The 19,237-nt window shown below is 46.7% G+C and overlaps 1 protein-coding gene across 5 annotated transcripts in view; it reads left to right on the top strand.

The window, feature by feature from the left end:
* The window catches only part of NLRC5 (NLR family CARD domain containing 5), a 99,414-nt gene that overhangs the window by 61,345 nt on the left and 18,832 nt on the right, over positions 1-19,237 (top strand). For all 5 annotated transcript variants that reach the window (XR_010592521.1, XM_065566953.1, XM_065566952.1 and 2 more), the window contains 15 exons: positions 1,154-1,237; positions 2,442-2,525; positions 4,488-4,577; positions 4,713-4,775; positions 5,600-5,683; positions 7,524-7,607; positions 9,235-9,324; positions 10,486-10,551; positions 12,496-12,579; positions 13,117-13,200; positions 14,307-14,393; positions 15,280-15,360; positions 16,239-16,322; positions 17,639-17,722; positions 19,068-19,151. Coding sequence is in view for 4 of the 5 variants with exons in the window: in XM_065566953.1 (XP_065423025.1) it covers positions 1,154-1,237; positions 2,442-2,525; positions 4,488-4,577; positions 4,713-4,775; positions 5,600-5,683; positions 7,524-7,607; positions 9,235-9,324; positions 10,486-10,551; positions 12,496-12,579; positions 13,117-13,200; positions 14,307-14,393; positions 15,280-15,360; positions 16,239-16,322; positions 17,639-17,722; positions 19,068-19,151 (1,233 nt within the window). In the remaining variant the exon portion in view is untranslated. The remainder of the gene's footprint in view (positions 1-1,153; positions 1,238-2,441; positions 2,526-4,487; positions 4,578-4,712; positions 4,776-5,599; positions 5,684-7,523; positions 7,608-9,234; positions 9,325-10,485; positions 10,552-12,495; positions 12,580-13,116; positions 13,201-14,306; positions 14,394-15,279; positions 15,361-16,238; positions 16,323-17,638; positions 17,723-19,067; positions 19,152-19,237) is intronic.

Genomic DNA, 19,237 nt, shown 5'->3' with positions numbered 1-19,237 from the left:
CAATTCGGCAGCGGGTCCTTCCCTCTGAGAGGGACTGAGGGACCCGCCGCCAAATTGCTGCCGAAGACCTGGACGTGACGCCCCCTTCCATTGGCCGCCCCAAGCACCTGCTTCCTTTGCTGGTGCCTGGAGCTGGCCCTGTCTAAATGATTTACTTTTGGGGCATCACCTTCCCAGCCCCTGCACCACTGGAATGAAAAGAGATCTGGGTGCCTGAAATACTTGTCTATAGAGGCACATTCTCAGCTGATGTAAATTGGCACGGCTCCACTGAAGTCAATGACAATTAACACCAACTGAGGATATGACCCATAGGGTATTATGCTATTCCTCCCCTGTACACACACAGAGAATCATAATTCAAATGAGCTAGTCTGCTAAGAAAACAGTATAGCGTGCTATATAGAAAGTGTCTTGGCTTGGTTGGAGCTGTTTCCCATATCGCAGTTGACTGAGATATACAGGGCTTGATTTCCCCACTGCTTTGCTCTCACGGAGTAATTGATACCTGCCAAAGTGAGACTCGGAATTCTCTAGTCACACTAGTGTTCTACCCACACTTTGCACAAGTGTAAATGACTGCTGAGTGTGAGGCAGTGGGGGATCAGGCCAGCTAAGGAGAAGGCCTTGGAAAGGCCCATCTATAGGGAAAAGCAGATGCCTTCTCACCACACTATTCCCTCGCTATGTAACCCTAACTCTCATTAAGGGAGCCCCATGCAGCGAGAGAGGAATATTCCCGGCCCTATTTCGAGGGAACCAAGAAGGCGTGTGACACTGGGAAAACAAGTGCTGATTCCTAAAGGAATTTGTATTGCCAAGGAGGCAGCTCTAGTCAGTCTCTTCACAAAGTGGGATGATCACACGGGGGCCAGATGCTCAGCTGTTGTGAATCAGCAGAGCTGCACCGAAGTCAATCGAGCGACCTGCATTTACACCACCTGGGGATCTGGCCCAGAAGGTTTAGAACAGCAAAACCGTCCCTCTGAATGCACTTGTGAAGTGAGCAAGGCGGTCGGGAGAAGGGCTGAGATGGGCTTTGAACACCCAGGCCAGCAGCTCGGCCTGAAACGTAAGGTCTAGATGGAGTTTCCCATGTCATCCCTGCTGTAGAAGGTAAATCTGAGAATCCTGAGTATGCGGTTTGCTTCAGTCTTAGGGAATGCGCCGTGAGTCCCGAGGACATGGACACGCTCTGCCAGATCCTTGGAAAATGCACTGGACTGACAGAACTTGAGTAAGTGCCGAGCATTGTGTAAGTGTGTCTATACGTCAGGCTGTCTTGTGCTCCTAGAACGTGAAATCCGCCTGTATAAAACCAACGGGCCAGATCCCAAACTGGTGTGAATCAGTGTCACTCTGTTTGCTTCATTGGAATGATACCCATTTACTGCAGTTGACGTTCTGGCCCGGAGTAACTACGCTTTGTGCAGACGGAGCACCTAGGGTGATGAAATCCATCCTCCCAACCCAGGGTCTCCTCCCGCCAGAACTGCTCTTCCAGCCTACGGGCTGGCGTATCGCCTTCAGCCCCCGGTGCTAGTTGCATGGAGTGTTTGGGGCCTCTGTCTCCACGTAAATGCAAGTCTCATGACTCACCCCCATTGCAGCCTTCAGCTCGGAATCTCCTCCTAAGGCAGAAAAGAATTGTCTGACTGCTCCATCTTTCCCCCGCCCTCACACACATGATCTCAGTGCAGTGTTATGTCTTCAACTGTCTCTTTGCACCAAAGGTGAATTTAATCCAGATATTCATATACAAGTATCTTCCCTCCGACACCCTGTACATGACCTCAGGAGAGTTACTTTGGTTTTACCCCAGTATATCTGAGAACAGAATTTGGCTTCCTGGAACTCTATAATTTGTGTGTAAATTCCCCTGGACGCATGCAGTGCTGGCACACCCTTCTGTTCCCCTACCTAGCCTAGATTCAGAGATGGTTACGGTCATTTAGGACTATTCTGATCCAGTTCTAGATAGTCTGGCCTCCTGTGTAGCCCAGGCCAGAGACCCTTACCCAGTGATCTCTGCATCAAACCCATAAAGATGTTTATAAAATGAATGATCCAGAAGCTAGTGGTCTCTCATAACTTATCCAACCGTTTTCATTTCTCAACAGTTTCTTTTGCTGTTCTTTTTTAACTCCCATATTCCAGTAAATAAACTTAAACCTTTGAAGTCAAGGATTTCTGAGCCGAGTGTGTATTTTTCAACAGGAATATACACCTCTACCCCGATATAACGCTGTCCTCGGGAGCCAAAAAAATCTTACCACTTACCGCCTGAGTGCGCAGCCCCGTCCCCCCGGAGCACTGCTTTACCACGTTATATCCGAATTCGTGTTATACCGGGGTAGAAGTGTATTGTTTTAATATCTACTAACCGTGAAGCTTGCAAATCATTTCTATTCTTGCCATGTGTTTTCTCCCTTGCTTTGCAGATTATCTAGAAATGCGCTGAGTGATCAAAGCATTGAAAGGCTGCTAATGTCCCTACCACGTTTGCACAGTCTGAAGCTACTGAGGTAAAATTTGGGGCCATTGTTTTGATGGATGTCATGAAATATTCATTTTGAAAGTGGTAATGCTGCAGTATGTCCTACCAGCATTAATAAATCATCGCATCTTTCTACATTAACATAGGAAAAGCAAACCAAGTCCAGAAACCCTCAGAAACGCACTCACCCCAATTCCTCTCCCATGTCCACGCCCAAACACAAACTAAACCTCTTTTAAGATACTGAGATGATTGGATCCCACTCTTGGTTTCTAGCTGCCACCAGGTCCCCAACTCCTGAAATGCTACAAGAAAGACGGTTCTCGTGTATTTACATCGGGAAGCAAAAGTGCTGGAGGTTCCGCGCTTCTTTTTTTCATGGTCTCCAGCCCAGTGATTGCAGACTCGGGCCCTGTTTACACCAAGCCTTGGTTGATATAGCTATGCTGGCGGAGGCCCCTAGTGCAGGGGTTCTCAGACCAACTTTTTTGGTGGCCTAAGAGAGTGGCCCCCCAACCCTCGCTGGTGGCCGCTCTGAAAATTTTTCCAACCCCGAGCCCCGCCACCCCGGGCTGAAGCCCAGGGCCTAAAGCCCAAAGCCTCTAAGGACACACACTGGTCCCATGTGTCTGCAGAGGCGTTGCCCAGAACCCCAGGAGGCTGTGTGGTGCAGGCTGATGATCCCCTGCTGGCGGTGCCAGCAAACACCAAGGCTGCCAGGAGCAACAGCTGGGCACTGCAGGGAGGGGGCGCTGTTCCCCCACCCCCCCATCTCCACCCAGGAGGCTGTTGTGACTGCAGAAAAATCCCCAGGCATTTGAGAAACACTGCCCTAGTGTAGACTCAATGAAAGCTGTCAGAAGAAGTTCTTCCTCCAGCATAACTACACCACCTCCCCGAATGATATTAGCTAAGCGGACAGAAGCACTCTTCTGTCGGCAGACTTGTGTTGGGATTTTTGTCGGGATAGCTATGACAGTTTTGAGGGTGCGGGGGTATTTTTTTTTTCACGCTCCAGCGAAACTGTGTAATGTAGACCAGGCCTCATAAGTTTTGGCTTGATCCAAAGCCCATTCATATCACTGGGAGTCTTTCCATTGGCTTTGCATCAGGCTCCTGGGTGCTTATCCAAAAAGAACACAAACTTTGAACCTTTTAGGATTAGCCTACCACAAAATGCCTAAGAGAAGAAACAAGGGCTAAGAGCTCCTGAATTGTGACCCAAGCTTGGACACTGACTTGCCATATAGCACTGGAGATCTGTCACTTAGAAGTCACTTTCCAAGCGTGTAGGTGGGCGTATCTGCAACTCATTTGCACACAGAGCTGCTGCAGTTGTGTAGATGTAAATGGTCACTTATCCATCTAATGGATCGCTTGCATGTGTAGCTACCTGATCCGCACATGTGAAAATGGATTTGCAGGTGCAATAAAAAAAAATCACACATGCAAACTAGGGGTATGTCTACACTACCCGCCGGATCGGCGGGCAGCGATCGATCCAGGGTGGATCAATTTATCGTGTCTAGTCTAGACACGATACATCGACCCCGAGCGTTCTCCCGTCGACTCCTGTACCCCGCCGCCGCGAGAGGCGCAGGCAGAGTTGACGGGAGCACCAGCAGTCGACTCACCGCAGTGAAGACACCACGGTGAGTAGATCTAAGTACGTCGACTTCAGCTCCGTTATTCATGTAGCTAAAGTTGCGTAACTTAGATCGATCCCCCGCAGTGTAGACCAGGGCTAGGGAACTGGTTCACCACCGTGTTACTCCAGCTTTACATCAGTGAAGTGACAGCAGTATAAAACCAGAGCCGATGCAGTGGAGAATCTAGTTGTTCAAAGGCAAGAACAGTGTCATACCTACAGTTTTGGAAACCAGGCCCTCTCGTGTCTGTGTCTGAGTTTGTGGAAGTGACGGTCAAGTCCTACGTGAATGGAACCAACCTTCCTTGAAGATGAAGACTGATTTATTTATTTTTCCTCCAGTATTAGGAATAACAAGTTTTCCCCAAATTGCACTCTCTTACTGGCCAGCTCTCTCAACCTGTGTGAGCGAATCAGAGAAGTAGAAGTCAGGTAAGGAACTGAGACCTCCTGTTTCCCCAAAAAATCAGCCATCATTGAATTCCAACCAATGGAATTGAGAGCCTTGTCCTTTTCGAAGAATGTGGCCGTGGATGCAATGACTATTTTTGCTTGTGTTTGCTACAGGTCAAGTGAAAATGCTTTTTTGCATTTAGCGGGGAGGATAGAAAGCCAAGAAACATCCTGCAGGTCGGGCCATACATTATTTATTTATAAGTTTGCTTCTAAACTGTTAGCATTTGTTGAAATAATGTCGAAGGAATCCACATTTGACTAAATAACAGCATGGATAAAATGTGCACCATGCATGGTGTAATCCTTACTGATATTTTTAAGATCAGGAATAAGAATTATTCTCACTCCTTGCGTGGGCAGCACCATGTAACTGTGCATGTCGTGCAAAAGTCCAGGATCCAGTCTCATGAGAAGAAGGGTGTGTTTCCGGAACACCTTGTAATCTATCAGTTGGAGCAGGAGGCTAGTAGTCAGGACTCCTGGGTTCTATCTGCAGCTCTGCAAGTGACTCATATGACCTTGGACAAGTCATTTGTAGCCAATTTTTCAAAAGTGGCCTCTCGTTCTGGGTTCTCAGCTTGAAGAACCCTTGTGTGGGATGTTCAAAAGGGCCCGTAACTCCTGCTGAAATGTATTGGAGCGGGAGGTTCTTGGTACCTCTGAAAGTCAGGCTCAAGGTGTCTTAGAATGAGCACCCAAAAACCAGTGACCATCTTTGAAAATGTGGGTCTTACCTCTCGGTAGCTGTTTCCCTGCCTGAAAGATGGGGATAATCATTACAGAGGTGTTGAGGCTTAATGAATATTTGCAAAGATCTTTACACTCAATGGCAGGGCTACAGAGTCTCGTTCATTAATGCAGGCGTTGCCCCTAGACTGCTGTACAAGCAAGCGACTGAGAATCTGTAGCTTTCAGTGCAGAGGCTAAGTCAGTGCGAGGCAGTTTCTCGGGATCTATTTCAAATGCTGTTTCTGTCTCCCTCGTCTGTCTTCAAACAGGCTAACTGACTGCAGCATCGGTCAGAACGAGGTGGAGGAACTCTGCCGAATCCTTGAACAATGTGGTCGTCTTGCGGAACTGGAGTAAGTGGGCTTTGACTTTCCACTGTGGCCTTGAAAGGAAGGTGAACAGAGCCAGTGAGGGAAAGCTGGGTGGATAGAGATAGGTGTCTCCATACACTCAAGCCCTGTAGGCTCACTCTGTCTGTATATCCAGTATCTAACAGCATCTAAACAAAGAGGGAAGTGAAAGGAATGAGCTTTGCGAGCTTTCCCTGCGCTGCCTCCTCTGTGGCCTAACTCAGACCCGGAGGGACCACTCACCTGGTCCCACCCATACTCCCTCGATCTGTGAGGGTCTGTGGAGCTCCCTGGTACACAGAGTCCCCAGGAGATAGCTTGAGCCCACCAATTGGAACAAGGTGTTTCCACTCTGCTCTGGACTAATGTACATCTCTGTCTTAGAGCCTGACCCACTGCTCATTGAAGTCACTGGGCGTCCTGCCATTGACTTCATTGGGCTTTGGATCCGGCCCTTACGGCCCAATCCTGTGAGGTGCGGAGTACCCTAAATGCCTACCGAAATCAATGAGGCTGAGTTATTGGTTCAGACCCCAGTTGGTAAAGGGACTTGAATAGTTTTGTTATCTCAGAGTTCTCCCTGTGAGGCCAGGTTTGTGAGGTAGTTTTCTATGACAGTGTCGTGTGTATAAAATCCCTTTGCTTTCCAGTGCTCCAGTTGCCGAGAAGAACTGTAAACAAATTCAGCCTTTATTTGTTCAGCTGCACATGGCTAGCCAATGGCTACAGCTCTTGGTCCCTTCAGTTGAGAATATACCATGAAATGCCCATTATAATGAGGGAGAGGAAAGAAGGTGCAGTGTGGGATTTAGGATACCTTCTCAGGGCTGGGATGTAGGCAGCCAGGCCTAGTGATTAGTGGGGGTTGGGAGAAAGGGTGGCAGGTCCCCACACTAGCCAAGGTTCAGAACCAGAAGGTCAGGAGCCAAGATCATTAGCCACAAGTCAGATACCAGGAATCAGGCAGAATGAGGAAACCAGGTGATCAGGATCAGGAGACACAAGCAGGTAGCACTAGATGAGGAGCCCAAAGCAGGATGGAGCCCAGTTGTAGGGACAACTTCCAATCCTGTTCCTTCTTCTGCCTTAAATAGAGGAAGCAACCAATCAGGATCTCCGGTGTTGGACCAATCAGGGCCCAGAGTGGAGTCTCCTATGTGAGCTGGGCTTCAAAGAGTCCCAGTCGCCAGTGGGTGGAGGGTTGGAGCAAGATGACCCTGGGGAACTCTGCGAACCCGGGTTTAAAACCCACAGTTCATAACACATCTGGGTTCAGTTCCCTGCTCTGCCAGACTCCCTGTGTGACCGTGGGCCTCTCTGTGCCTCAGTTCCCCATCTGTACAATGGAGCTAACAGCGCTGCCCTGCCTCACAGCGGTGCTGTGTGGAGAGATATGTTAAAGATTGTGAATTGCTTTGAGAACTATTGATATAAAGGGCTATAGAACTAGGTATTATTATTGTTTGTAAATCGACCGCCTGTTTTACGCATTGTAAGAAATACTTTCCACCATGTGAGCCTTCAGATTAATACACTGAACAACCTCCTTGTGCTTTTGTTGAAGACAATCTGTGCTGTATAATGTGTCAAGAGGGCACCAGATTATTCTGCTCCATTAGCCAGAGACCTGGGTGACAGGATGGGAACTTCCTAGTAGATAATCTAAGTAATCTATTTTGTGGAACACCCACGTTCTAGTTTCCACCACGTGGTGCTGGGCGGGGCGTTGGGCCGCGATGTTTGGCTGTGCAGTACTTGGAAACCTCGGCAAGGGAGCGCTCTGGCCTGAATTTCACATGTGAATTTGTTTGGGTGTTTTTCACCTTGTTCTCTTCCCTTGCAGTCTCTCTGGGAATCACCTCGGCAACGAGGGGCTGAGACGCCTCTTGGATCGCTTGCTCCAAATGCACGTTTCCCGCTTGCTGAAGTAAGAAAGCGCCCTGGGAACCCGGGGACTCGCTCGGAGCACTGGTGCCTGCTCTCGAGCTCGTCACCAAAAGCAGCAGAAGACAGGAGGGGCCTAGTGGGGAGGCGTTCGCCTCCTAAAAAATAGCAGCACGTGTGGGACTAGTGGCCACCCTTGTTGTCCTGTCTCATTGGAGAGGCCAAGGATTCAATGGGCTGTGGGGATTGGACTGCCCCCTGGGACTGTTCCTGGCGGTCCCTCCAGGTCAGGAGCGAGTGATGTAGAATCTGATCAAAAACCCAGTGAAATCAATGGGAGTCTCTCCACTGGCTTCAGTGGGAGTCGGATCAGGCCCTCGGTAGGGCTGTAGTGTGAAGCTTTTATTATTAATGATTATGATTATTAATCATATGATTATGGTAGTGCCTTGCGTCAGCCAAGTATGGGGCCCGCTTGTGCTAGGTAGACACTGTGCAGACGCAGAGCAGGAGACGGTCCTTGCCCCGAGGAGCGTAAATAGTCAAGACAGACAAGGGGAAAGGTGGAACAGCAGCATGAGCAATGGGATGGGGCAGCAAATGTTAGTCAGACATATCGTGTTAGATCCTCAAGGGGTGGGGGGTGACTTAGAAGGGGATACGTGAAATGGACAGAAAAGGGAAGGGAATTGGGAGGGAGGGTGAGCGGAAGAAGGCAGGAGAAAAGAGAGTACGAGGGACAAGTGTGGAGTGAAAGTGATGGGAAGAGACACTGAGAGGAGGGAAGGGGCAGGGTTGGAGCAAACAGCCAATCTGCACAGGGCAGAGAAAGTCCACAAAACAGGAGGAAGTTCTGTGAATGTCCAGAGATTGCAGCTTTGGCTGCATCTGCCCCTGCGGGCTGGATTCTCTGCCTGGCGCTCGAGCTGTGCCTATTCTACAGATAAACAGAGGACTCCAGTCTCCACCCGTTCATTCAGCAGCTTTCTGCTGCGGCGGGAGTCTCTCAGTGAGAGCTGCTGTTTTAGTGACACTTCCCAGCAGGAAGTCCCACCTCCTAACATGGCTTGAGATGGCGGGGATGCTGCGCAACACATGAATGCTTGGGAAAGGCATGAGACTGTCACTTACGTGCAGTTATGCCAGTGCCGTGAAGGAGGGACTTTGCCATAATATCTTAGGCATAATCGGAGGTACACACAAGCATTAAAGGGGCTACAGACCCTTTAGTCTCTCACAGATTTGAAAACTGTGAGTGTCTCTTTGCAAATATTCATTCTTCTCAAATGTCAGCACGAGACGCTTCGGCTATGTCTACACAGCAAAGAAAAACCCCAGCCGGTCCATGCCAGCTGACTCGGGCTCCGGGTCTGTTACGCTGCTGCATAGACGTCCAGGCTTGGGCTAGAGGCTGGGATCTAGGACCCTGCAAGGTGGGAGGCTCCCAGAGCTCGGGCTGCAGCCCAAGCCCAGAAGTCTACACAGCAATGAAACAGCCCCACAGCCTGAATCCCCGTGAGCCCAAGTCGGCTGGCACAGGGCAGCCGTGGGTAGCTAGTTGCTGTGTAGACATGGCCGTACGCTGACAGCACCAAATTGCAGCAAAGAGTAACAGTAGCTGTAACTGAGATTTCTAATACTATATGAATCATCATGTTCTATTGTTGTAGCCTCAGCCATAACAAAATATCTCAGGATGGAGTGCTGCATCTAATTAACACCCTCTCCACATGCAGAAATGTAACAGAAGTTCAAGTCAGGTATGGTTTCTTGTCATTAAATCTTTTCTCTCACTTAATTATCCTAAAGTTTATATATTGACTGTAAGGGTCGACTTATCAGCCAACGTAACTTTTTGTGTGCATGCACCCATTCCTACAAAATGTAAATGTGTGCATGCAAATGAATATTTTGGATATGCAAATGAGGAAGTTAGTTGGGCCATTACCTTATTCTGTCAGTGCAAGTCCTTTTTTATATATGCAAATCTGGGCATTGTGTGTGCAAATATAGATACAACCAGGCCCTCTCGGAGCTCCAGAGAGGCCTGGGCCACTTCCAGTTTTTGAGGCCTCTTTCAACACGCCCTTGATCCAGCACCAGCCACTAGTCGTGGGTTGGTTATATAATCAGTTGATCTGAGCGGACACAGTCTCATCTTGTGCCATCAGAGCCGATGCATTTTTATTAATATTTATGAACAGTTTAAACTCTTTAATATGACAAAATCTATATCAGTTAATACAAAAATTATGTCTTTTACCAAATCACATTTTTTATTTGCTTAAATTTGCAGCTCTAAGCTGAGAGAGTGGGTCACACTTTGGTCCGATCGGGCTGTGCATAAAAACAAGTAGCGAAACTTATCAAATGCCAAAAAATTAACAAGTGTCTAAATTTGAGGCCCCCTTTGAGCTTGAGGCCTAGGCCAAATGGTCCTCCTGCCCCCCGCCCTCCCACTGCCGCTGGATGCATGTACATTTTCTGATGGGCACTAGCCTGCCTCCGCTATCTGAAAATTCAGCTCCGAATTTTCAGAAGACCTACATTTTAGAATTCTCTAAATTCTGTGTGACATTGCCAAAAATAATCCTTGATTTACTGAATTTGGGTTCTTTTTTTTAATCTCTTTCACGCCTGACAAAAGTATAGTCCATGGACAGTACTGATTCTGCTCAATGTTAAAAGCGGCTAAGCAGGTTCTTGCTGTAGGTCTTTATTGTTTAGTTGCTGTTTAGTTTTCATTTTAGAGGCTTTGAACCCAATGAATCCCTAGGACAGTTGCATGCAAACACATATCAGGTACACAATTGCAGGCATATTTTGGACAGGCAGTTGTGCACCTCAACTAAAAGTCGGGTCCTTTGGAGACGTGTCCAAAGCGCAGTGTATCCTAAACTCATGTGGTCTTGTCTGTGCAGCTTGTGCTCCAAGGCAACATCACTCATCAAGTTCACAAGAGAAGATGAACCAAGGAAGATTTTGAGGTAATTTTATGAGTATTTTGTGTGTGTTTCAATCTCCTTTAAAAAGCTAGAGTCTTCCCCTCTTTAGAGAGAAGAATGAAAAACATCTCTCTGCCTTCTAGATCCTAAGGAATTGCATAATATAATATCTGTAACAAATGGCATATTCATCAATTCCAAGGCTAGAAGGAACCATTATGGTCATCTAGTCTGACTTCCTGTATAAAACAAGCCACAGAATTTCCCCCAAATAATTCTTAGAGCAGAGCTTTTAGAAGAACGTGCAATCTAGTTTGAAAAATTGTCAGTGATGGAGAATCCACCATGACCCTTGGAAAATTGTTCCGATGGTTAATTACTCTAATCATTAAAAATTTATGCCTTATTTCCAGCCTGAATTTGTCTAATTTCAACTTCCAGCCATTGGATCATGCTACACCTTTCTCTGCTACACCGAAGAGCCCATTTTAAAATATTTGTTCCCCATGTAGATACTTATAGACTGTAATCAAGTCATCCCTTAACCTTCTCTTTGGTAAGCTAAATAGATTGAGTTCCTTGGGTCTATCAATATATGGCATGTTTTCTAATCCTTTAATCATTCTCATGGCTCTTCTCTGAGCTCTCTCTAATTTATGAACATCCCTCTTGATCTGTGGACCCCAGAACTGGACATTGTATTCCCGCAGTGGTCACACCAGTGCCAAATAAACTCTCTACTCCTACTTGAGATTCCCTTGTTTATGCATCCCAGGATCGCATTAGCTCTTTGGCCACATCATCACACTGGGAGCTCATGTTCGGCTAATTAGTCATTAGGACACCCAAACTTCTTCAGTCACTGCTTCCCAGAATGGACTCCCCCGTCCTGTAAGTGTTGCCTAAGTTCTTTTTTCCTAGATGTATACATTTACATTTAGCCATTTTAAGATGCAGATTGTTTGCTTGCTCACAGTTTACCAAGTGACCCAAATCTCTCTGAATCAGCAACCTGTCCTCTTTGTTTACCACTCTCCCAATTTTTGTGGCATCTGCAAACTTGATCAGTGATGATTTTCTGTTTTCTTCTAAGTCATTGATAGAAATGTTAAATAGTGTACGATCAAGAACCAATACCTGCAGGACCCCACTGGAAACACAGTCAATGACGATTCCCCATTTACAGTTGCATTTTGAGAACTATCAGTTAGCCAGTTTTTAATCCATTTACGGTGTGCCATGTTAATTTTGTACTATTCTAGTTTTTTTTATCAAAATGTCATACAGTACCAATTCAAACACCTTACAGAAGTCTATATTATGTCAACACTATTACCTTTATCAACCAAACTAGTAATCTCATAAAAAAAAAGATATCAAATTAGTTTGACAGGATCTATTTTCCATAAACCCATGTTGATTTGCATTAATTACATTTCCCTCCTTTAATTCTTTATTAATCGAGTCCCATATCAGCTGCTCCATTATCTTGCCTGGGATTGATGTCAGGTCTATAATTACCCAGGTCATCCCATTTACCCTTTTTAAAAATTGGTCCATCAGGTATTTCTTCCTGGTTTCCTTGCAATAATAGTCCCTTCATATGAGAGAGAGAAAATCTACACACACTCCCTCTGTAGCTCTGATCTCTTGTAATCCTTTATCCCACCAGTCTCTGCTAAATGTACCTGGATCCCTTGTTCATCTCTTAACTCTTAATCATCAGTAGTTATCCATCCCTGTGCTTCAGTTACAAAAGAGTATTTTGTGGAAGGTAGAGTGAAAGAACCCTCATAATAGGCTGCATCATAGCATACCGAAGAACTCTTAAGATTTTACCAAAAATCTTTTTCGCAGCGTTTTAGTACTTAGATGTCCGTCCCTCCTCTTTTCTCAGAAGATGCAGCTGCGATGCCTGCGATTTCTGGATCAAAGGGACTAATGACTGAGAAGGAACTAATACAGTTTTCTCCCCCGTTCTTTCAGACTAACGGAGTGCAACTTTCAACCAGAACACCTGCCAAAGCTGTTCTCTCTACTGCAAAAGTGCACCAACCTGACGGAGTACATGTGAGTTAGATACTGCTGAGAATCTGGCATAGACTGAACTTTGCTTAACAATATTTTGTTAAAACAATGAGGAGTCCTTGTGGCACCTTAGAGACTAACAAATTTATTTGGGTCTAAGCTTTCGTGGGCTAGAACCCACTTCATCAGATGCATGGAGTGGAAAATACCGGAACAGGTATAAATACATGAAAAGATGGGAGTTGCCTTACTCAGTCTAACGAGACAATTCAATTAACAGCAGGATACCAAGGGAGGAAAAATAACTTTTGTAGTGGTAATGAGAGTGGCCCATTTCAAACAGTTGACAAGAAGGTGTGAGTAAGAGTAGGGGGAAATTAGTATGGGGAAAATTAGGTTTAGGTTTTGTAATGACCCAACCACTCCCAGTTTTTATTCAGGCCTAATTTGATGGTGTCCAGTTTGCAAATTAATTCCAGTTTTGCCGTTTCACATTGGAGCCTGTTTTTCAAGTTTTTTTGTTGAAGAATTGCCACTTTTAGGTCTGAAATCTTTCTTCACAATGATCTATGATTCTAGATCAACAAACAACAACATGACAACCAGGGCGGTGGAAGATCTATTGCAGGCACTGAGGAGAAGTCTGGGAACGCTGAGAATAAGGTACAGAATAGTTCTAGTGCTCTGTGAGTCAAACCCACTTTGGTTCTGATAAGCTAGGATCCAGTTCTGCTGAAAATAACATCTAGGTTTGGAGGGCTGAGGGGCTGGGATTTAGTTGCTGTCTGAGTCAGCAGCGATTTAATGTTTGCACACGGAAGATATCGTGAAATAAGCGAGGCTGTGAATTTAAAGCACAATAGCTGTTCTACTGTGGAATAGTTATTCTGGGCAATTTCCCTTTGTAGACAAACCCTTTGTGTCCAGCATGGCACAAGGGGGCGCTGTGCTGCCGGCAGTACCATTATTTCTAGATACATGTAAAACTGTGACCGTAATCACTTGTGATCATGAAAGAACCCCTGGTACTTTTCGTAAGAGCACGGATGCTAACCCCCAGTGCCTGGGCAGAAATTCCTATCAGATAATTACACTGTGTCTGGCCAAATCATCCCTAATGCAGTGTTGTTGTAGCCGTATTGGTCCCAGGATATTAGAGAGACAAGGTGGGGGAGGTGATAGCTTTTATTGGACCAGCGTCTGTTGGTGAAAGAGACACACTTTGGAGCTTACACAGAGCTCTTCTGCAGGGCTGGGAAGGGTACTCCGGGTGTCACAGCTCAACATAAGGTGGAACAGATTGCTTAGCGTAAATAACTAACACATATCTCAAGGGACCATTCAAGGTGAAGTGACCTGTTAAACACCTCTCCAGTCATAAGGGGAAAGGGGAAAAGAACCTGTCCCTGCAACATTTCATTTGAACAATTAATTCTTTATTTCCTGTCCCAAACTGTTTTGCATTGTTACTGTTGCCATCTTCTACCCGGTGGTGGCGAGTAAGGACTTACACCATATCCGGTCTTCTCAGTACAGCTGGTGAGAAAAAATGAGAAATACTGGGGGCAAAAAGAGAAAAAATTGAGGTTAACATCCCCTTGTTTCCAGTTTGCACTGTGCTTCCTCCCCTGAGGTAGCCCCTCTGAGTATGGTGAGCTGAGAACCAAGGGTTGTACAGACACATATGGGGACGTAACATCGAGATGGGAGTAGTTTAGATAAATGATGCTTATGAAATAAAGCAAAGCTGCCTGTGTTTTGCATTGCAGCATTGAAGAGCAATGGGTGCGGAATGAAAGTATCACTAGCCTTCTGCAGATGGCTGTCCAACCCCACGGGAATGTTACAGAGATCACGTAAGTGGAGCCTGGACAGCTGCTTGTCACAGATCCAGGGTCTCTAATCCCCCTCAACAGTCCAGGAAAGACACCTGCTCTCAGGCTTCTGGGTCCCCAGCTGTCACCTCGCTTGGGTGGAGACATCTCTCCCTTCTATCCAGCTCCCTGGTTATACTGTGAATTCAGCAGCAAAGTCAGGCAGCCTAAGCAGGCCTGCTTGCTTTCTCTTCAGAAACTAATAACAACAGTGTAATGGCCTTCAGTTAAGCTACAGCTCTTCCTATGCAAGTTAATGTATTCGTACGGTAAAAGCAAGTGCAAGAGAACATATTAAAACAAGAAAAGAACCTACGTGCATGCTAATAAGCTTAATAGAGATCACCCCAACTCCAACATGGGCTCTGGCAAACCCCACCTGGATGTCTCTTCCATGGTCATAAATTCTTAAGAGCCTAAGCTCAGGCCTAGCACACTCAGGACAAGTTTAGTCCATCCAGGGGTCTCTGAAGTTCCTAACATTTCCATTAGTCACATCTCTAGAAAAGTTGCATACAAGCCTACAGGAACACATAAACAATTGCATTTTTATACAATGGAACCTAAAAACTCAATTCAGTAAGATTTAACTTAATTCCATAAGGTTTCTCTGGGATCTTGCCGTTTTCAATTCCTTTTCTAAAAATAAAAGTCTGTGTTTGGAAACCAGCCTTGGACGAATGCTATCAAGTCCTTAGGCAAAGATGGTTTCCAGTCATTCAACAAGTAAACTCCGATTGCCTGCGGTCTTCTGCTCTCTCCCATCTTGTGGAAAGTAACCTTTGCTACAGGGTGTTTGGAACCATTTGTATTATGCATCCAGCAAGGTCTGGGCCTGTGATGTATTGTCATCTCCATCTTCTCCTAGGATATCAAAAGACAAAGGTCTCCTTCGAGTGGGCGTGGGGTTCCCCTGTCGAACGGAGAAGATGGAGTCTGTGGTTAGCAGGTGAGGAGGTGCATCTGGTTGTGCTTTTCATTGCAGGTTGCTCCCTCTGACTGATCATCCAATAAAAGAACTCACTAGCATTCCTATTGTACCCTGAATAAGTAGAGGCCTTGAATACATTAAGACCCAGGCCAGCTTGACACTTTGGGTAGGTCTACACTACCCGGTAGTTCAGCGGCAAGCAACTCAAACTTCTGGTTTCAGAGTAACAGCCGTGTTAGTCTGTATCCGCAAAAAGAAGAACAGGAGTACTTGTGGCACCTTAGAGACTAACAAATTTATTAGAGCATAAGCTTTCGTGGACTAACTTCTGGGTTCGACTTATTGCGTCTTGTCTGGATGAGATAAGTCGAACCTGGAAGTGCTCGCCATCGACTGCGGTACTCCAGCTCGGCGAGAGGAGTACCGCGAAGTCGACGGGGGAGCCTGCCTGCCGCGTCTGGACCGGGGTAAGTTCGAACTAAGGTACTTCGAACTTCAGCTATGTTATTCACGTAGCTGAAGTTGCGTACCTTAGTTCGAATTGGGGGGTTAGTGTAGACCAGGCCTTTCTTTTGCAAGAGTGTGCATGGAAGGGATAGCGCAAGGAGCTTTCATGCTCTTGGCAGGGAAATCAGCCCTTGTGCCTGGGAAAATGAAGGGACACCCAGAGGTGGGAAAGGGCCATGTCTCCCCGACTCTACACCAGACTTTGGAGTGGGCAAGGCACATCAAGGAGGAGCTTGGGTTTGTGCAGCTCTGGTCTGCTCCTAAGCCCAGCCATATAGCACAGAAAGGCCATTGGGATACTGCAGGCTGCAAGGCCCTGTGTACGCATGAGCTGGGTTGATTGTCACTGACGTTGATCGGTCGCGTTTGTGTGTGTCTGCACCCTGCAGGTTGAATCAGTGCGGGCTGGAAGCGAAGCACATTCACTTTCTCCAGAGGGTTATTGAGAAATGCACGCAGCTTCAGGAACTGAGGTGAGCTCTCAAAGCGGTGTAGCAATTTATCTCAGGAAGGAAATAGTTTCTTGTGTCCTGGCGCATGGGAAGAATAGATGCATCTCTGAAACTAGGACTGGGGAGGTGGAAAATCATGTAGAGAAGCAATGGTAGACAATAGTCAATTCTCCCCTGACATATGCTCCCCGTCCAACCTCACTGAAGCCAACGGGAGTTCCAGGGGGTGAACTTCGGGGCAGAATTTAGCCCTAAGTGACCCCAGCGAAGGAGGTGGTTAGACACAGCAGTACACGTACCATCTAACATGCAGTTCTTGCATGTGGCTTGACCACAGCTCGTTACTACAGCTCACTGAGACACGCATACCCTACGGCGAGTGAGCACCGAGGGCACAGAAATGTCAACAAGACGTGCTTGGTTTGGTGCATACGCTGTGCATTTTGTGATAGCTGGCATCGTGGAGTGTATGAGAATTCCAAACGGCACCCCCAGGACACAACAGAAGGCCCGTCTCTAGCTGCCAGCCATTTCCTGGTTGGCTCTTCGGGCTGAGGAGTAGCTCTTGATTGGTTGGGGCTTGAAATACCTTGAATGAGCTGACTCGTGCAAGAAAACCTGGGGTGGTCAAACCTAGGGTACGTCTATACTTACCTCCGGGTTCGGCGGTAAGCAATCGATCTTCTGGGATTGATTTATCGCGTCTTGTCTAGACGCGATAAATCGATCCCGGAAGAGCTCGCCGTCGACGCCGGTACTCCTGCTCTGCGAGAGGAGTACGTGCAGTCGACGGGGGAGCCTGCCTGCCGCGTGTGGACCCGCGGTAAGTACCTTGTAGTTCGAACTAAGGTACTTCGACTTCAGCTACGTTATTCACGTAGCTGAAGTTGCGTATCTTAGTTCGAACTGGGGGGTTAGTGTGGACCAGCCCCTAGAGAGACTCAGGTTATAGCTGTGCGATTTGACGAACCCAAGCTCCTGCCCCTGTCTGTGTTACGCAGGAGGCCAGACTAGAAGATCCGGCGGTGCCCTCTGGCTTTAGAATTCCATGAACTATGAAAGCTTGGAGAACAGAGCCTGGGAATGCAGGGTCCATTGGGCCTGGCATCACAATGCGATTATGTTGCTATAACAACAAGGGGGCAAATGTGGCTTATTCCGTATACCTTGAAGTGCTTCTGAATGGACTGTTGACCTGGAGGTGGGTCAGCATCCAGGCCGCCCTTGATCAGTTAACTCACGCAGAACAATTGCAAGTATCACACCACGCCAAGGCAGCTATGGGCAGTTCAGAGCTTTGTGTGTCACTGAGAGGATGTGCTTTTTCGTCCTTGCAGTTGGTCTCATATTGATCTCAACAAAGCTGAAGAGGCGATGCTAGCCAACATGCTTCTGACTCTTCCAACGCTGAGGAAGTTTGAGTATGTAATTATCTAAAAAGCTCGTTACTGTTGAATGTTCTCCTTCATGAACTATGGCTCATTCCAAGCAGATACCCCTACTGCCCTCACTTGCCCTTTCCCCAGTCCACTACCCCCACGAAACTCTCTCCTTCCTATGCAATCTCTGTTGCTGGCTAAATCCAAATGTGTATTTTCATGATTTCTCTGAGCTTTGTGTTCTTGGGAGCAGCCTGGATCAAAGTGCAGAAAAGTTCAGACCCGAATCAGCATCAAAACTCCATAGCTGACCCCTGACTTTGTAACGGATCCAACCGCAGCCCCATTGGGTGGGGAAATTGGAATTCAGACATGAACGTTGCAACTTTCGCATATCTGCATGTTAACATGGCATATATTCTAGAATGTTCTTCTGTGAATTGTTGGAATGGGGCACTTGAGCATTTAGTCATGGTGCAAGACTTCAGAGAAATTATCACTTCCTGCCCCCTTTCTTTAAGTAAAAACATATAAAGACAGAGGGCCTGATTCTCATGTACACCGTGGCCATTTTATCCTCCTCCAGTCAGTAAAGGGGGCGTAAGGGTGTAAATATAATCTATTCTCACTTTAAGGCCCCTTTATACTCCCAGAGTGGTGTCAAATGGCTGTAGCTAAATGAGAATCAGGCCCATAGACTGTATCTTTGCACAATACAGTCTTTTGGGACTCATTCACTGTTGCTGTTGGCGGAACCTGCAGAGAGTCCAAGTCGGTACAGATCAGCACCCAACATTTTGGACTCTCCAGTTCTCTTGGGTCTGTAAAATGGAGCTGGAAATCACAAAAACGTTCTCTTCTCGTTTGTTTTGGCTCCTCATGTGCCAAAAGCTTAGCCCCGAGGGGTCCTTCCTTTTAGGCAGACCCCTAATTCTGAAAAGATTCAAGATTAACAGGGGGAGAAACGAGTGCCGAGCTGTCATGTTTGGGTATAAATCCAAGATCCCATGTTCATGTATGGTTTCTAAAGACCTTTTGCCATTTTTTGCAAGAGGGAGAAACGAGTGCCGAGCTGTCGTGTTTGGGTATAAATCCAAACCCAGGGTACCAGCCCTGGGACCCTGGCCATTTACATTCTGGTGATCTAATTTCCCCTCTGTGGTTCTATTTGGAAATATCAGGCTCTCAGCATTTTAGTGTGTGGGTACCAATTGGTGTTAACACTTCCCAACTTCCCGGTTGTGTTTTATGCTGATAAAAAGCTTCTGCATTCCACCCCAGAAGCAGCTGCACATCAGTGGTGAGGGAAGTGATTCCTATATCTCCTGTCTTGTTGGACGGCCTGAATGGAAGTCATTCTCATTCGGTGCTGCTACTGGTTTTTCAGGCTGACGTCCAGCAGTGTTACGCCAAGCGGAATGGGACACCTGATTGCGGGGTTGCAGCAATGCCATGCTATTGAAGAACTTAAGTAAGTTTATAGTCCTGGTGCTATGTAGACCCTGTTAGGCCAGTCTATATTTTATGGTTAAACTGCAGTTACTTACAAGCTGTGTG

This window comes from Chrysemys picta, chromosome 14, assembly GCF_011386835.1.
Source record: "Chrysemys picta bellii isolate R12L10 chromosome 14, ASM1138683v2, whole genome shotgun sequence".
In the NCBI taxonomy this organism is placed as follows: domain Eukaryota; kingdom Metazoa; phylum Chordata; order Testudines; family Emydidae; genus Chrysemys; species Chrysemys picta.
Note: the sequence above shows the minus strand (reverse complement) of the source record. Positions and strands in the feature narration are given on the sequence as shown.